The sequence below is a fragment of the Simochromis diagramma genome, unplaced genomic scaffold (genome assembly GCF_900408965.1).
Source record: "Simochromis diagramma unplaced genomic scaffold, fSimDia1.1 OVJJ01000216.1, whole genome shotgun sequence".
Taxonomy (NCBI): Eukaryota; Metazoa; Chordata; class Actinopteri; order Cichliformes; family Cichlidae; genus Simochromis; species Simochromis diagramma.
In genome coordinates this window covers 4,365,597-4,381,098 of record NW_024386883.1, presented here as the reverse complement: position 1 = coordinate 4,381,098, position 15,502 = coordinate 4,365,597, and the positions used below count along the sequence as shown (strand labels likewise).

The window sequence follows — 15,502 nt, the reverse complement described above, 5'->3', positions numbered from 1 at the left end:
CTGTTTTCAACATCAGGCTTTAACTGGTTCCTCATTCTAGTAGTAAGGGAAACAAAGGAATGCATTTCTATTTGACAGAAGCATGGTGGGGAAATTATTAAAATGTAATTATAGCTTAATTATATTATTTCCAGCTTACATCTTACTATAAATTACATTTTAATCGTGAACACAAATTGTATCTTATTTGATTTAAATGATTTGTTTCTTTGCTATCTATCCGTCTATCTTAAAATTAAATAAAACCCGAAGATCTTTAGTGTTAAACTTAAAGCATTAAGAAATAAAAAATAATGAAAATACAAAATTATAATACGGTTTTTCTATGTAAACATCACAGCAGAAATAAAAGTTTATAGTAATAAATATATCGATATACTGTACTGTTTCCCATGTGGTTCACACATGTCACGTGGTTTTTGATTTTCTTCTTCTTTTCTTTTTTTTACAAGTGCTATCTAGAATTTTACAGCCTCTAAGATTATCCATTTGCCTGGAAGAATCATGACGATAGTACTCTGTTACTTTGGCGATGATTGACCCTGAATCAGAGCCACGCCTACACCTTGAGCCACATTGTATTGCAGCAGGGCTTCTTTAAAAGGCGCACTTGCTCCAGTTCAGGCACACTTCAACAAACTCTCTCTAAACGCACTTCCTACTAACCACTCTCAGTTTTACCAGCATATGGAAATGGAAGACCAGATGGAAAGCCAGAAGAGGAGAGGAATGAGCAAAGAGGACTTGATATGTAAGCTGACTTTCAATATCATTATTATTATTACTTCGTTTTTTTAAGGGTTCGATATCCTGTTACTGGCTGTGTTAAGTAAGCTATTACTATTACTACTACTACTTCATTCGAGAACAGAGTTATATCCTTCTCCAACAAGGCACAGTGTTATTGTTGGCCAACAATTACATGTAAAATATCATCCTTGTTCTGTGAGTCATTTTAGTATCAGTTTTATATCTGTATAGTCGGTGTGGAGATGGAAAGCAGCTAAACAGACTAGGGTTATAGTTTGACTCTATCGTCATAGTGACAGAAATCACATGCCACCAAGACAAACAGTCCCAAAGCATGTGACTTTTTTTTATGTGTGTGTGCACTGGTGAAAAGGAAGCGCTGTCATGTTCGCATGTATGGAAATGTCCTTTATGTGTGCGTTGATAAGGGGTTGTTTCCATATCACTTTTTACCCCATTGTTTTTATTATCACCAGCCTGTCGGACAAGATAATGCCAAACGGATAGCTGTGCGGGCAGCATTTCTATTTTTGACGTAGGTAAAATATTACCTGGGTGCAGAGATCGGTTAGTGTACTGAGACAGCTAAGATTTCCTTAAATGTCTTAGCTAAGTTTCTACAACTCAACTAAAAGTATGCAAGTATGCTTATAATTTTTTTCTCTAAAATGAAATATACAGATATTAAAAACAGGCACAATGAAAGCTGTGATTGAAATAACATGATCATCTTGTATTATTTTTAAAATATATAACTTTTAAATAATAGCCATAGAACATATGAAACATCTGAGGTGGGTTTGCAAGGTGGATTGAAACTCCTGCAGACTTCAGTACAGTGGTCTCAGTCTCACAGCAACACATTCAAACCACAGGAAGCTGTTTCCTGTTGCTGATCGATGTCCTCTTGTTTGAAGGCATAAACAACACCTTTCTTTCTTCTTCTTCTTTTTTTTTTTTTGCCACAGAAAAGATACCACAGAGCATAATAGCAACATAAAGGTCATCTCTCAACTTTATATTAAAGTATACTTAAGATCATCCTATAGTAGCCCTGTTTAGTGATTCACATTGGAGTCATTTTGTAATGCCTTTATTGTAAACCATATAAAGAGGCTCAAATGCTGTTATTAGAGGTGAAACCTATTACACATAGCACCTCTCCCAAATTAATTTTTTTTTAAAGGAGATGATATTGCATGACTAAACATTTGTGTAAACTGTGGGATGGAAAACTGAGTGTGAGTGTAATTGTCTGAAGGAAAATATGAATTACAACTGTGTAAACAGGCCTTCTTATTTACCCGTGCCTGCGCTCTGGTTTCCACCCACGCACTTTTGCATTGTGTGGCGGCCTACTTGGCAGATGAGGGTTAAAAGCCGTCCCTCAGGTGTCCTGTGTGGTAGATACAGAAAGCCAAAAGATCTCACCTCCAGTTCCAAAGGGATCCACAATAAATTTAAGCAGGTTAGTCATCTGGCACATTCTGTACTTATATGTCTCAGATAAGGTTTTTTTTTGCTTTGTTACAATTCCAGCCGCTCATTTTATTTTTATTATTCCCAATGAAAACCAGCTCACGTATAAAATAAGCAGATAAATTAGCCATAAAGCTGAGACTTACGCTTCAACATTACAACATTTCCCTAATGCTGCTTAATAATCCAGCATAAAGTTAAACATCATTGTTTAATGGCCACGTCACAAAACCGCAGAGAAAGACTGTACACCATGAGTCTGGAATACACTGACCCTTCTCTGTTTTTAATGGCTTCTTTTCACAAACAAAGCAGAAATCCCAAGATTGCATTGTGTGAGTAAATATTTCAGTGTGTGCACAGAGCATGGGAGAGTGTTTTCATGTGTACGCTAACAGTTTAGCTCTCTGTGTATCTGTGTTTGCTCTAGGATGGAAATCTGAGGAAATATACACAGATAGGTATCACAATAACAAAGAAAATATTTATTTTAATGGTTGACACGGACCTTTTGTTTATACCCAACATTTAAGATAAGCTGGAAATGTGAGGAGCAGTCCAACAATAAGACCATTATGAACTGTGGGAAAATATTAATTACAATTGTCGGCACGTAATCCACTTTTGAACAGTTTGTTGATTTTTTAGCAGCTGAAGCTTGAGAGCTTGAAGAAGATCTTTGTGTACCTCACCGAATCAGAACCAATTTTCTATGTAAGCGTGATTAAAGCTAATACTTGTAACAAGGTAACTTTCCTCTCCATCCACGTATGGGTGTCAAAGTGTGCCAAACATACTTAAACACACGCCGTCTCTGTTTTTCTCTCTCTTTAGCCGAACGCACAGGATCTTTGGGAGCGTGCGGCTGGATCATAGTTATACTCGCTGGCCTATTCACAGTTCTGCTCTTCCCCATAACAATCTGGTTTTGTCTGAAGGTGAGCGAGATAACTAAATAAGCACAGTGGGCTGAGGAGCTGAAACCACAGTTTCCTTTGCTGCTGTGAACATGAACTCAGCTTGTGTTTTTGGTCTTGCAGATCGTTCAGGAGTATGAGCGAGCTGTCATCTTCCGACTGGGCCGCATCACAGACAGGAAGCCTAAAGGACCAGGTAGAAACGCTCAGGGTTTGCACATTTGTTGGGTTCTTAGACAAAAGAATTTGTATTTACTTTATTTATTTTGTTCACAGGAATTTTCTTTGTTTTGCCATGCACTGACTCCTTTGTGAAAGTGGATCTGCGAACCATTTCATTTGACATCCCACCACAAGAGGTAGGATTGTAGACGAACAACAAAATGATGTAAAATTGCCCCCTTGCAGCATTATAAAATGACTCATCATGCTGGTATATGTATTTCTTTTATAGATCCTGACCAAAGATTCAGTTACAGTTAGCGTAGATGGCGTGGTCTACTTCCGCGTCAGTGACCCCATCGCATCTGTGGCCAATGTTACCAATGCTGACTTTTCCACCCGCCTGCTGGCACAAACCACCCTCAGAAATGTCCTGGGAACCAAGAACCTGGCTGAAGTCTTGTCTGACCGCGAGGGCATCGCTCACAGCATGCAGGTACAAAACCTGAAGCCTGAATGTGTGATGTGGTTTTTAGAGGTTTTTCAGAAGCCAGAAAATCCCCTTTAGATGAATCTGAATATGAAAACCCCAGTTCCATTTTTATTTTTGGCATCATATTTCTAATACCTAAAAAAAGACTCGGATGTGTGTAGTATCTGCTCTGTTTCCCAAACCTACTGTGTATTTACACTATAAGCTGTAGATGTGATCATCTCGTCTTCTTGACTTTTCCAGTCTAACTTGGATGAAGCCACAGACAACTGGGGGATCAAGGTGGAGCGTGTGGAGATAAAAGACGTGAAGCTGCCGGTTCAGCTGCAGAGGGCCATGGCCGCTGAGGCCGAGGCTGCGCGAGAGGCCAGGGCTAAGGTCAGGAAATGTCACACATAAAATTCTTCCTAGTTTTTGAAAGAAACAGAAGTGCATTATTCACTTCATGCTTTTGACTTTTAAATGACTTATTTTGCATTTCCTGATCACTCACTCTGTTTTGATCCATGCACAGGTGATCGCAGCAGAGGGTGAGATGAATGCATCCCGGGCCCTGAAAGAGGCTTCCCTTGTGATTGCAGAGTCTCCCTCAGCCCTTCAGCTTCGCTACCTCCAGACTCTCAACACCATCGCAGCAGAGAAGAACTCCACCATTATCTTCCCCCTGCCCATGGATGTCATTTCCCACTTCATGAGGAAGTGAGGTCGCCGGCTTGATGACGCCTCAGCTTGTTGCTCATCGTGAAGCTTGAATCAAACGACTGATTTGCATATATGTGCATAAAAAAACAAAAAACTGTTGCGAATGCCAAAGAGTAATCACAGAAAATCTTCATGTTTACTTCAAGGTGTGACTTGACTAAACCTGTTATTTGTCTAGAACAATATTCTGATAAACTTTTCCAGTAAGTTGTCTGCAATTCATTATACAGTGCATGAATGACTGAATGTTTTGTTATATTTCTGTAAATGAACAAAGCTTTTGCTGCTTTGTAATTATTGTGTTTGTAACATTCTTTATAGTTTATATTCTCATCGCTTAACAGACGATGTTATTTCTCTTTTGAATTTATTTGTTAACTACCAAAAGATTCTTTCATTTCCAAAAATAAAAGTAATATAAAAAAAAGTAACATCTTGTGTAGAGAATTATTTTGTGGCGTCTTAAAAGATGAGAAGATTGTTGTTTGAAGAAAAGACAAGTGATGACAAAAACTCTAAGTCAGGGCTTTGAACTATTAAAGTAGCTCTGAATATACAGCAGCTAAACACACTTTAGTACTACTAAAATGAACACAAGGATTTCCCTCACTTTTCTTAAACATTTTAATACTCTGCTCTCCCCCAAAAAGAACAAATCAAAGGCATCAACATACTGTGCATCACATTACATTGATGAACTATTTCATTCTTCATTTTCTAGGTCTCCTACGCTACAGTTACATTTTTGACAATCACAAATGCTGAGAGGTTAAATAAGAGAAAGGGAGAGCGATAAAACAGCAAAGACAGAAAAGAAAAACAAAACAAAAAACATGCTTCTATTACTCTGTTGGTGCACTAAGACACAGCTCATGTTGTAAATGTATTTACATTCAAACGTACAATCAGTGCCAGAACAAACAATATTCTGTAAACCTTGTTCCTCTACCAGTTCCAAAATGAGACTTTGTATAGTTTACACACACAAATTCAAATTTAAGAGCTGAAAGTCGACAAACATTTGCTACGACAGCATTTAAATATTAAAATGGGCATTTTGCCCCCTAATAAATGGAATAAATTACTCGTGTATTACGGGGAGGCTCAGCCAAGTGCTACATGTTAAATGGCTGCTACATAGTCGTCAGACAAAAGGTCCTTGTATATTAAACAAAATCACATGAACAAATTGTAAAAAAGGAAAAAAAAACCTAAAACGCAGTGGTTAGGTTTTTGACATTCAGCACATAGTAAGATGTCCACAGGACACATTGCAGGGTCACTACAATACCAGTTTATTGTTTAGAAATCAAAGTCCATTCAGTGGTGAAATATTCATTAAATACGACACTGGTAACTTTGCGCTGTCACTTGTAAACAGTAGTTTTGTTGCATCCATGTTGACTGTAGTTTTTTGCAGCTTAAATTACTTTTTAGGAGAAACCTAAAGAATCTTTCAGTGTCGGTGAATTGTGGTCCTAAAAAAACTGAAAACACAGTGACTTTCTGACTGGCATGTTCTTTTTGACATTCTCAAAAACTGTTAGTATAGGTACAAAATCAGTCACAATTGAGATAATTTTTTTTTCCCTTTTTCAACGCCGACATTCGCTCATTTAAGAACAGTTAACCCTGTGTACGTCTCATACAAAAAAAGATCCATGAAAAGAATCCCGCTTTTATTTCTTTCTTTCTTTTCAGGACTGTCAAAAGTGCTGGTATAGCAAATACAACTTTAGTTAAAGGTAATGAAAAACTGGTAACTCAGAAACGCCATATATTTTACATGCTGGTAACATTTTCATCTGTAAGTGAACAGAAGATGTAACCAGGGGCGGTTTTAGAAATGTTAAGAATTGGTGCCCCCCGCCCCCCGACGCAGCCCTATCCCCCCCTTTCATGCATCTATTAAACTATTAACAATATTTGATCAGCTTCTAAATCTAACTCATGCTCCCATTAGCGCTGCCAACTTCATCTTTTCTCCTGGGCCTGATGTATTTACAGTGACCCCTTTTTAACATATCTGGACTGTTTTAGCTTTGTTTTGTTGTTGTTGTTTATTTGTGAGTAAATCTGAGATTATACTGTACAGAACTTTGATCTTGGCTTGCTCGAAGCTGGACGAGAGATTAAGACCCTGAGGGGAAGTTAATCTGAAGAGTACAGTACAGGAGGCAGGTATAACATACTGTGTGCTATAAAATATTTCTCATTTGTATATATCAGTTGTTGGTTTCTCTGTTGTATTTGATATAAATGAAAAATTATCTTGGGGAATATCTTGGAAATGTATAATGCTGTGTTGAGAAGCTCTCTCTATATTTATATAAAAAAGAAAGGATTTCTAATCTAATTTTAGAAAACAACTCCCTGAACAATATATTCTCGCACACCGGAAATCCAGCATAGCTCGCAACAACATGATAATCAAAGAATAAAAAGTGTTGTTCAGATAAACAAACCAGAAGAATATCTGAAGAAGTTAACAGACCGAGAAAGGACTACGTTACTGTACTACACCACGAAGAGGTAAACGGAGGGTTCGTTTTTGAAAATTTACATAGCTTATAGATACTATATTTTACCATACGACACCATCAATGTACAGTTTTCTGCAGAAGTTTGTGCATCAGTGGGCAAATTAAATTCTTTACAGCATGTTGTCTTGTAAAAATCTTTAAGGTCTGTTAAGTTAACAAAGCTTTGATGCTTTAAAAGTTAGCTAGCTATTAAATAGTAAGATAGATTTTGTGCATGCTGCAATTTTTCTTAAGTTAATGAAACAAGAATCTGGGCATTAGGGTCTGAACAAAAGGGTTTCACTTCAAAAACTTTGCAGTCTCCTCAGAGGTGCAAAACTTTTGCAAAAAACTGCATGTGTGAAGACAACCAGTCACATAATATGCAGTATATCCGCTTTCTCCTCAGGTACATCACGTTCGACTTGTGACCTGTAGGTGATATTTTATAAGTAACTAACGCCATTTATCTTCTTCACACCTCGAGCTTAATAAATAGACAAATCACAGCAATAATAAGTTCCATATTAAAACTGGAAGACTTTCACAGTACATGCTTGCTAAGTAGCAAAACACATGTAATAAATTAGATAGAAACGTTTCTTTATAAAGAAATCCACAACATTTAAAACAGTGATTCCTGTGCTAGGTTTTCCCCCCTTAGCTTTGATCTCCGCGGTAGCTGTGTGATTTTTGTTGACGTTGCCGTTGAGCTAGAGACACAACAGACGGCACATTCCCACTGAGGTAAATCCAAAATGGCAGACATAGTTTTTGCAAGTTGACCTGAGGGATCCCAGAAGTGAAGAGTAGCTCATGTGTAGGAAGACCTGGCAAGGTTTTAAAAGACATAAGTTCTTTGTGTTTTGCTGATAAAAATGGCTGGGGTTCCAAGGAGGGCTGTTCCACACAAGTAAATCTGTCAGCTAAAATTAAGTAATTACAAAATTTTAAATACAGTTTGAGGAAGGTAAGAAACATGACTTTTAGGTGTTTTTTTTTAATATACAAACCAATTCTTTATCCAAAGTCCTTTATAAATAAAACATTGGTCGTTCTCTGCTGGTGAGGTTGCAGGACCCAGTTTAAGGCGCTTTGTTAGGGATTTTTTTAGAGATACAATCCAAAAAAGGAGAAACATTAATTCATGATTTCATGAAAGCATGGGAAACTAATCCCAATTAGAAATTATAGCTTATTTTACATAGTTGATATATTTGTGTTCGTACCACCCCAGAGTATGTGCTGTGGTGCCATCAGTGTGCTACTTTCCATCTGTAAATGTGCACTGTTGTACTATGTACTGTGCAGGACTCACAACTACCCATGCAGGGGAAGTTTACAGCACCGTTTGTGCCGCTATCATACATTATCTACAACCTACAAGTCAAGACTATTTCAGTAAAAGTGTGGGCTGGGAAAAAGGAGCTTGCTGTCATTATCACAGTATGTATCCACATTGTGTTTCTGTGTATGGTGATACTTTCATATGATGGACACCAACAGCTGTAGAGCCTGATAAAAGTACAGGACTGTGTAACCTCATTGCTTTAGCACTGAGTGTACAGTCTGTCCAGTTTATGCTGTGATGACTGGAAACCACAGGCTTGCAAAAAAAACCCCAAACTGAAGGTTGGGAAAGAGAAAATAAAATAAAGGGCAAATGAGTCAGAAGAGAAAATTTAGAAGGGAAAGAACTTATCTCTGCAAAGAGCTGAGAGAAGTATTTGAATTACAGCGACTGCGTGATGCCCTGTGCGTGGGTGTGACATGGGTGGGGGAGTAATTCTGATTAGTTACTGCCCTGTGTGTGGGTGTGGCTGGTCCCGGTGAGAGATTCTGATTGGTAGCAGCAGCTCTGTGGGAGGGAGAGGAGTACTGGGCCTGCTGAGGACAGCCATGGCAGTGAGTGGGGGAGTCACACCCTGCTACAGGTGAAGAGGAAAATAATGGGGATGAGGGAAGTGGTGAGGTAGAGAAGGAGCGGTGGAGTGGGGAGGATGCTGGAGACACGAGAGGGCTGGTCTGGAGACGCCACAGCAACTCCTCGTTGTTCCGACTCAGGCGCTTCTTCTCAGTGCTCTCCTTCTCGACGGACTCGTGGAGGTTTGCGTTCTCTTCAGACAGTTGTCTGTAGGGAAAAAGACAAAAAGGGAGGTAAAGTTAACTTTCACCTCAAAGGTTGACTCTGGATGTACCTACAGGAGAGGTAGGCATGAAGTAGTGAATGCTGAGCATTAATGTTAATGATGATGACTCGATGCCTCTTACCTGGACAGGGCTAGGTTCTTTTCAATGCGAGCTTTAAGATCTTCATTCTGCTGTTGCAGAACCTGCACTTTTTCCTCGAGGAACACGTTCTTTTGGGCCTGCTCAAAAGCAGAAAACAACCATACCGCAATCTATCATTATACAGACCACACTGACCTTTCTGTCTATTCAAAATAGTGTGAATTTGTGGAAAAGGCAGTGTAGAAGATGCTGGTTACGGTGGCTTATTTGAGCCTACCACTTTCTCCAGGTCAGAGATCTTCTTCTCCTGCTGGTGTATCTGCTGGTTCTTCATTTCCACGACCTCCTTCAAACTCTTGAGGTCTTGCTCGATGTGTTGATATGGCGCTAAAGCATCCTGCCATAAAACAAGCGCATTTAAAAATAAATGAATGAAAGGGAGTGTTTGAATAAAAGGCACCCAGCGTCTCAGAAGTATGCCAAGTTTCTGTTTGCGCTCTTTGTATATATATGCAGGGTATTTACTCACCACTATCTGTTCATCTGTGCTCCTCCTCAAAGCCTCCTCAAAGCGTTTGGCCTTGTCCCTCAGACTCTGGTTTTGAAAGGTGAGCGTATCCACTTGATCCTGAGAAAATGCACACACAAAAATACAAGATTACACACTGTACCAGTACAAACATCTACATTTAAACCTAAAAAAAAGATCTTCTTTTCAGTATCATACCTGTAGAGAAAGTCTAAGCTTCTCAAAGTCCTCCTCTAGAAGGATCTTCTGTTGCTCGTGAGCTTTCCTTAAGTCTACGTGCAGATTTAGAAGGATGATAAAAGAAGAGAGCTGGTGTGACTCCCTGCAGTGCTTGCATCATATTGTGTTTTTTTTTTTTTTAATTAAACAAACCCCACATTCATACCTCTCATAGTACGGGCGTGCTCTTCATGGAGTGTTGCCATGGTGATGTTGTGCATGTCTCTGAGTTCCTGAATGGCTGCCTGATGGCTGACTGTCATCTCTTCGATCTAACGCACAGCCACACACGTGTACACGTGCACGTTAAAGCCAGCTAATAACAGAAACAAACCAGTCATCTCCCACCGATGCCTTTCTCCTACCTGCTCCTGCTGTTGAGTCCTGCACTCCTCCATCTCTGACCGATGCTCCGCCTTCAGGTGCTCCGCCTCTGCTGAGTGACACTTCCTGAGTCCTTCCTCCACAGCAGCCAGCTCTGCCTCCTGTTGCAGCTGCAGCTCCTGCAGCTCTCGCTCAAACGCCACCTCCAGCGCTGCCTTCTCTCTCTGGAGTCTCTCCCAGCGCACTGAGTTTGAGGCTGTGCATGAAGTACATCTAGTCATCTAGTTACGCGATGAGGTCTGCTAATTACACTAGCAGCTATAGAAAGCTTAAAACCAACATTTCTATTTGGAAATCATTAATGCAAGTCATTTTATGTTGAAATATAAAATGTAAAAATAACACTGATTACACCTTTACAATTCACTGTATGAACAGCCCAGGTGTGAATAATAGGTAGTTATAATGGTCTAGTAATTCTAACTAGAATACATAAACTGTGCTTTAGTTAATGTAACAGCCGTACATTACTTTAAGTGATTTGATTTTTACCCATTTCCTCTCTGATCTTTTGCATTTCCAAAGACAACTTCCTTTGATTTTCTTCTGCGGTTTCATTCTGAAAAACAAAAATGAACGTCATTGTTGACACAGTGCACAGCCCAAGTACAAATCAACTGGAATTCTTAAACTCAAATGACCTCAGACTGGCCTTGAATTTGGCCAAAGAGAATAATAAAAGTTTAAATAATGAACAGAAGGCCAATAGTCTATCTTTGAAATGATTTAATTATGGATTTACTGGCCTTTTAACTACAAAAAACTTGTTGACACTGGGTTTGTTTGGCATTTTAGCTGCAGTACGGACTGCTTTAGTGACATTTAAAAGATTTGACAGAAAAATAAACCTTGTAAGAACCTGTTAAATAATCTGAATTTAGTAAAGTAGAAAAAAGTCTAGCTCATGCCCTAAATTGAGTATTACTGCTTTGTACAATTCACTTACTAGGATGTTATTTGTGAGGCTACAGGTAAGGTTGATGGGTATATTAACAGATTCGTTTTTCATTCATTAACCAACGTAGTGGACAGCATGCTTTGATGTGAAATGTACCCAAAAATCCACACTGCCACAAACAGCTCTTAATCTTTACCTTAAATAGCAGTAGAGGATTTTTTTTACTGCTAGAAAAAAAAAAATTCTGTTGCTAATCAGAAGCTTTCCAGATGTTATTGCACTGATTAAAACCTCGAAACCATATCAGAGCCCTGACTGTGGTTCACAGATGGCTGTAGACATTCACTTTACTTCTCTCATACATGATGACGATGATTCAAACCAAAAGTTTCAAATTTGCATTTTCTTGTTGGTGCAAAAATACTCTTTTATGTCAGATTATGTTGTCTTTAGTAATTTTGGTAGGCTCTGCCTGAGAAAAGGGAAACATATGTGCATTTGTGACACATAACAAAGTGCCCAAAGATACAATTTCAAATTGTTTTTGTTGCTAAGTTGTGTGTTATGTTTAGACACCACACTAGTTTAGGTGTTTTTGTGTGTGTGAATGATTCATAGGTTAATTATCAAGTGTCTTAAACAAAAGGCCATTCATCAGAAAATGGTCGGGTTCACGTACAGGACTGAAAATGAGTGAAAAAGCAGCCTATGATGCCAAAGACCTTCAGAAACCCTACCTATCGCTTAACACCACTTAAAAAAAGTACAAGAAAGTCTGGCTTATACAGAACTGTTTACACAGTACTATATACAATGCTCTAGCTGTAGTTTTTGACTGATGCCAGCAGAGGGAGCTCAAATCCACTCAAAAGTCACACTTGTACTTTCCCTGTCTTGTATATCTGCAGTGTGGACCTGTGATTGCAGCACTCAGACAATGACCATAAAGAAGTCAGACAGTCCCCCGACAGTCTGGCACTGGTATTACTACCACAGCACCTCAGAGGTGAAATCATCCCATTAGACAGAGAACTGGATGAAACCAGATCAGTGACACACTGAACTCTGGTAGACCCTTTCCACAGTCACACTGTTCAAACTGTGTGTCATCCAGCATCTCATTGACCATGCTGTGAACACTTCATGCTGTTAAATACTGCATGTGCCCTTAAATTTACGCGTGTGCACTGTGTGCACGTGTGTCATACATATTAGGCTTGGTGTAAACACTAAGACTGCGGTATTATGTTGTAAATCTGCATGGGATGGCAGCCTTAATATGGTGATTACAGTAATACTGTGCACAGTATCATTCCAGTTCGCTACCTTGAGGCAATAATGCTGAGTGGTGACTATGAAAGCTTCTAGACCCAGCGAAGTCTTCCTCAGTTCATCTCTAAGAGCTTTCAGCTGCCTCTCCTGCTGTTCGCAGCGTCCCTGCAGCCTCTGAACCTGAAAAGCGACACAGAATAATACCAGAATGAACAGAACGGAGCACGGCCCAAACGGTGCTGCAGAGTTTCTCAGTTACCCACCTCTTCTCTTTGCTTTTCTTTTTCTCTCTCCTCCGCTTGCCTCTGTTTCTCTTTCTGTTGAGCCTCCTCTTTCTCTCTCTGCAGGTTCTCCTGCTGTTCTTGCTGTAGCCTCAGGGGGGGCACGCGGCGAGGGGAACCAGAGGGAGCTGAGCCCCGAACTGCTGCTGCACGCAACAAAGACAATCAAATAAGGTTAGAATGAGCGTGTGTGTGTGTGTGTGTGTGTGTGTGTGTGTGTGTGTGTGTGTGTGTGTGTGTGTTTTAACGAAACTAACAAAACATTAGGGACTCACAAATGTATCAACTGAACATCAGCCAATTAAACATATATACCGAAGTTTATCTGTTCTGTCACATCAGTTTTAGTGTTGAATGACAGTGACAAAAAGGAGAGACACTTTTAAAACAGTTCAGTAGTTTCCCAGCATAAAGAGGTAACAAACAGGAAGTAAATACATGAAACCAAAAAAATATCCATAATGGAATCTGGCAATTTTAAACATCAAAATTCAACTGGTGAATCAGTGATCGCATTTTCAGGATAAATGGTAGTAATTTAATTAAATCTTTTTTTTAATACAGTCTTCAGGTAGTTTCTCATAATGAACCATTTAAACTCATGATAAATGTGTAAACTTCTCTCATATAACGATTTAACACCACGATTATGCTAACGTGGGTGTTTTATTTACAACATGCATATGTAAAGAAACATTTGGGCACATCAAAGTAACGGTGTCTGAAGGGGCACAATCATTAAATCATAGCTGACACACAAGCAAGGCGATTAACCCTTGTGCCACCTTGTTACAGTGCGAGTGTGTGTATATCATAAAATTTACTCTATATTAGCAACAGACTCACAAACCAGCCTGTAGGTGGAAATGTGCTTTCACACAAAATAAAATCACAGCAGAACACCAAATCACCTGCCTCAACCATATAATTCAGGCCTGCTGGAGCATGGGGAGTGGTCTCCATGGCAACACGAGGCTGGGCTTGGGGAGCAGGGTCCCAGGTAATGAGTGCAAAATTGTTTGGAGGGAGGTGGGGGTGCGGAGGGTAAAATACAAAAAAAAAAGAAAGAAAAAAAGAGCAACGAATGGATAGAGTGGAATAGCTGCAGATGAACTGAATAACTGTCTTGGTGATTGATGTCTATAACCCGTTTAACCAAATATAACCAAAGGGCTTCAGGGTAGAAATGTAACACATTAGTAGGAGTAGCTCTCTGAAAAAATGACAGAGATAAAGACCAAAAGGTAAAAAACTGCAGAGATGTTTTGATGCCATCTGTTAAAAAAATGCAAGCGTCAGCAATTGTTCCAGAGCTCCATCTATCTCAATGTCCTTTCTTTGCCTTGAAGCCTTATTAGGAATCCCTTTCCCTTATTTTCAGTAAATGCTCTCTGCCTCTTTTTCAGGCACATGTGCACAAGCATGCATTTGCACACACCTAGACATGTGCAGGTTCTACTTGAAAGGTTAGAGAGAGGATACTGAATACTAAATGAGCCTATATGGATGAGTGTGAAGGCAGCATGCAGATGAGAGCGGAGAGGTGGATGGATGAGAAATAACGATGCAAGAAACAATGAGAAAAGGTAATGGCAAATCTTGCAGAGAGCATAGATGGAAGTGTTTGTCTGTGTGTTTTTAGGGTGTTCTTAAAGATATCAAGGCCGAGATATTCACGAGGTGAATATCAGTTTTACTTTCTCTCGCTAGCATCTTGCTGGGATCGTGTCCAGAGCAACTTCAAGGTGGAACAACAGTCTGCAAATTTCAGTAAACAAGAGCAAAATCAATGATGCTGGGAATTTGAAAGAAGAAAAATGCTTTCATTTTGGGACCGTGTAGGAGTAGACGAGGTCCGAGAAAGTAGCAGTAAAGACAAAGGTGAACAGCAGCACTAAAGTGAGAAAATAAGTGGCCTGAGGAGATGTGTTTGACTCTGCTAGGAAACATCTGGATTCTCTCCGCAATCCCAAAAGAAAATTACTCTGCTCTTTCCAGACCACATAGATGAAACCACAACATAGAAGAAATTGTTAAATATCACAAATCTCCACCTCAAACTGTTTAGAACCACATCTGGGTATTAGAAATATTTGGGGGGCGGGACACCCCAGAGCAGAGTGAGGTGGAGCTATACAATACGTGTTAAGTCTTATTGATCAGGGTGAATAGTGTACAATTAGTCAGCCACCGGGATTCTGGCACAGGCTTTTTTAATTACATACAATTTGACTTGCCATCGTAGGACAAGCACAGGTGTCTATATTACCATCAATAGTTTTCTGCCCCTGTGTGCGAGTCAAACTGTTCGATTTCTAGCACCTCTGTTTTGTATTGTAGACAAAGAAAACCACCATTCCATATATCTACACTTTGCATAATAACAAAGAGGAAAAACTTACCTGGAGACTGAGGTTTGGGAGGAACCACAGCCAGCCTTTTTGGAGAGGACGGGAGAGAACGTGTGACTTCTGAACTCCGCTGAAACTCCTTCCTGCTCACTGTCACAACACAAGGTGTTGATTACGCTCCGAATATCACACAGTGACATTTGGCTAGTACAGCATGTCAGATATACACACATGAGTGTCAAATCAACTTTGCCTGCCTGCCTCAATCTTTTTTTATTGTACTTTTTTCCATTTCTTGGCTGATTTTCCTC

General features: G+C 39.5%; 2 protein-coding genes across 3 annotated transcripts in view; one reads left to right on the top strand and one right to left on the bottom strand.

Moving 5' to 3' along the window:
* Positions 1 to 497: 497 nt before the first annotated feature.
* On the top strand, positions 498 to 5,266 carry stoml3b (stomatin (EPB72)-like 3b). The gene is made up of 7 exons (XM_040033164.1): positions 498 to 751; positions 3,064 to 3,167; positions 3,270 to 3,342; positions 3,423 to 3,505; positions 3,601 to 3,804; positions 4,045 to 4,179; positions 4,316 to 5,266. The coding sequence occupies exons 1-7, from the start codon at positions 688 to 690 to the stop codon at positions 4,502 to 4,504; spliced, it is 852 nt and encodes a 283-aa protein (XP_039889098.1). The 5' UTR covers positions 498 to 687; the 3' UTR covers positions 4,505 to 5,266.
* Positions 5,267 to 5,892: 626 nt separating this feature from the next.
* Positions 5,893 to 15,502, bottom strand: part of mtus2a (microtubule associated tumor suppressor candidate 2a) — a 42,886-nt gene continuing 33,276 nt past the window's right edge. The window contains exons 6-16 of one of the 2 annotated variants that reach the window (XM_040033162.1): positions 15,243 to 15,341; positions 12,823 to 12,986; positions 12,614 to 12,739; positions 10,882 to 10,948; positions 10,371 to 10,585; positions 10,172 to 10,277; positions 9,985 to 10,058; positions 9,787 to 9,885; positions 9,535 to 9,654; positions 9,297 to 9,397; positions 5,893 to 9,156 (exon numbers count right to left, since the gene is read on the bottom strand). In XM_040033162.1, the coding sequence (XP_039889096.1) occupies positions 8,724 to 9,156; positions 9,297 to 9,397; positions 9,535 to 9,654; positions 9,787 to 9,885; positions 9,985 to 10,058; positions 10,172 to 10,277; positions 10,371 to 10,585; positions 10,882 to 10,948; positions 12,614 to 12,739; positions 12,823 to 12,986; positions 15,243 to 15,341 (1,604 nt within the window). In that variant the 3' untranslated portion in view covers positions 5,893 to 8,723. The remainder of the gene's footprint in view (positions 9,157 to 9,296; positions 9,398 to 9,534; positions 9,655 to 9,786; positions 9,886 to 9,984; positions 10,059 to 10,171; positions 10,278 to 10,370; positions 10,586 to 10,881; positions 10,949 to 12,613; positions 12,740 to 12,822; positions 12,987 to 15,242; positions 15,342 to 15,502) is intronic. The other variant, XM_040033163.1, reaches the window with a different exon arrangement.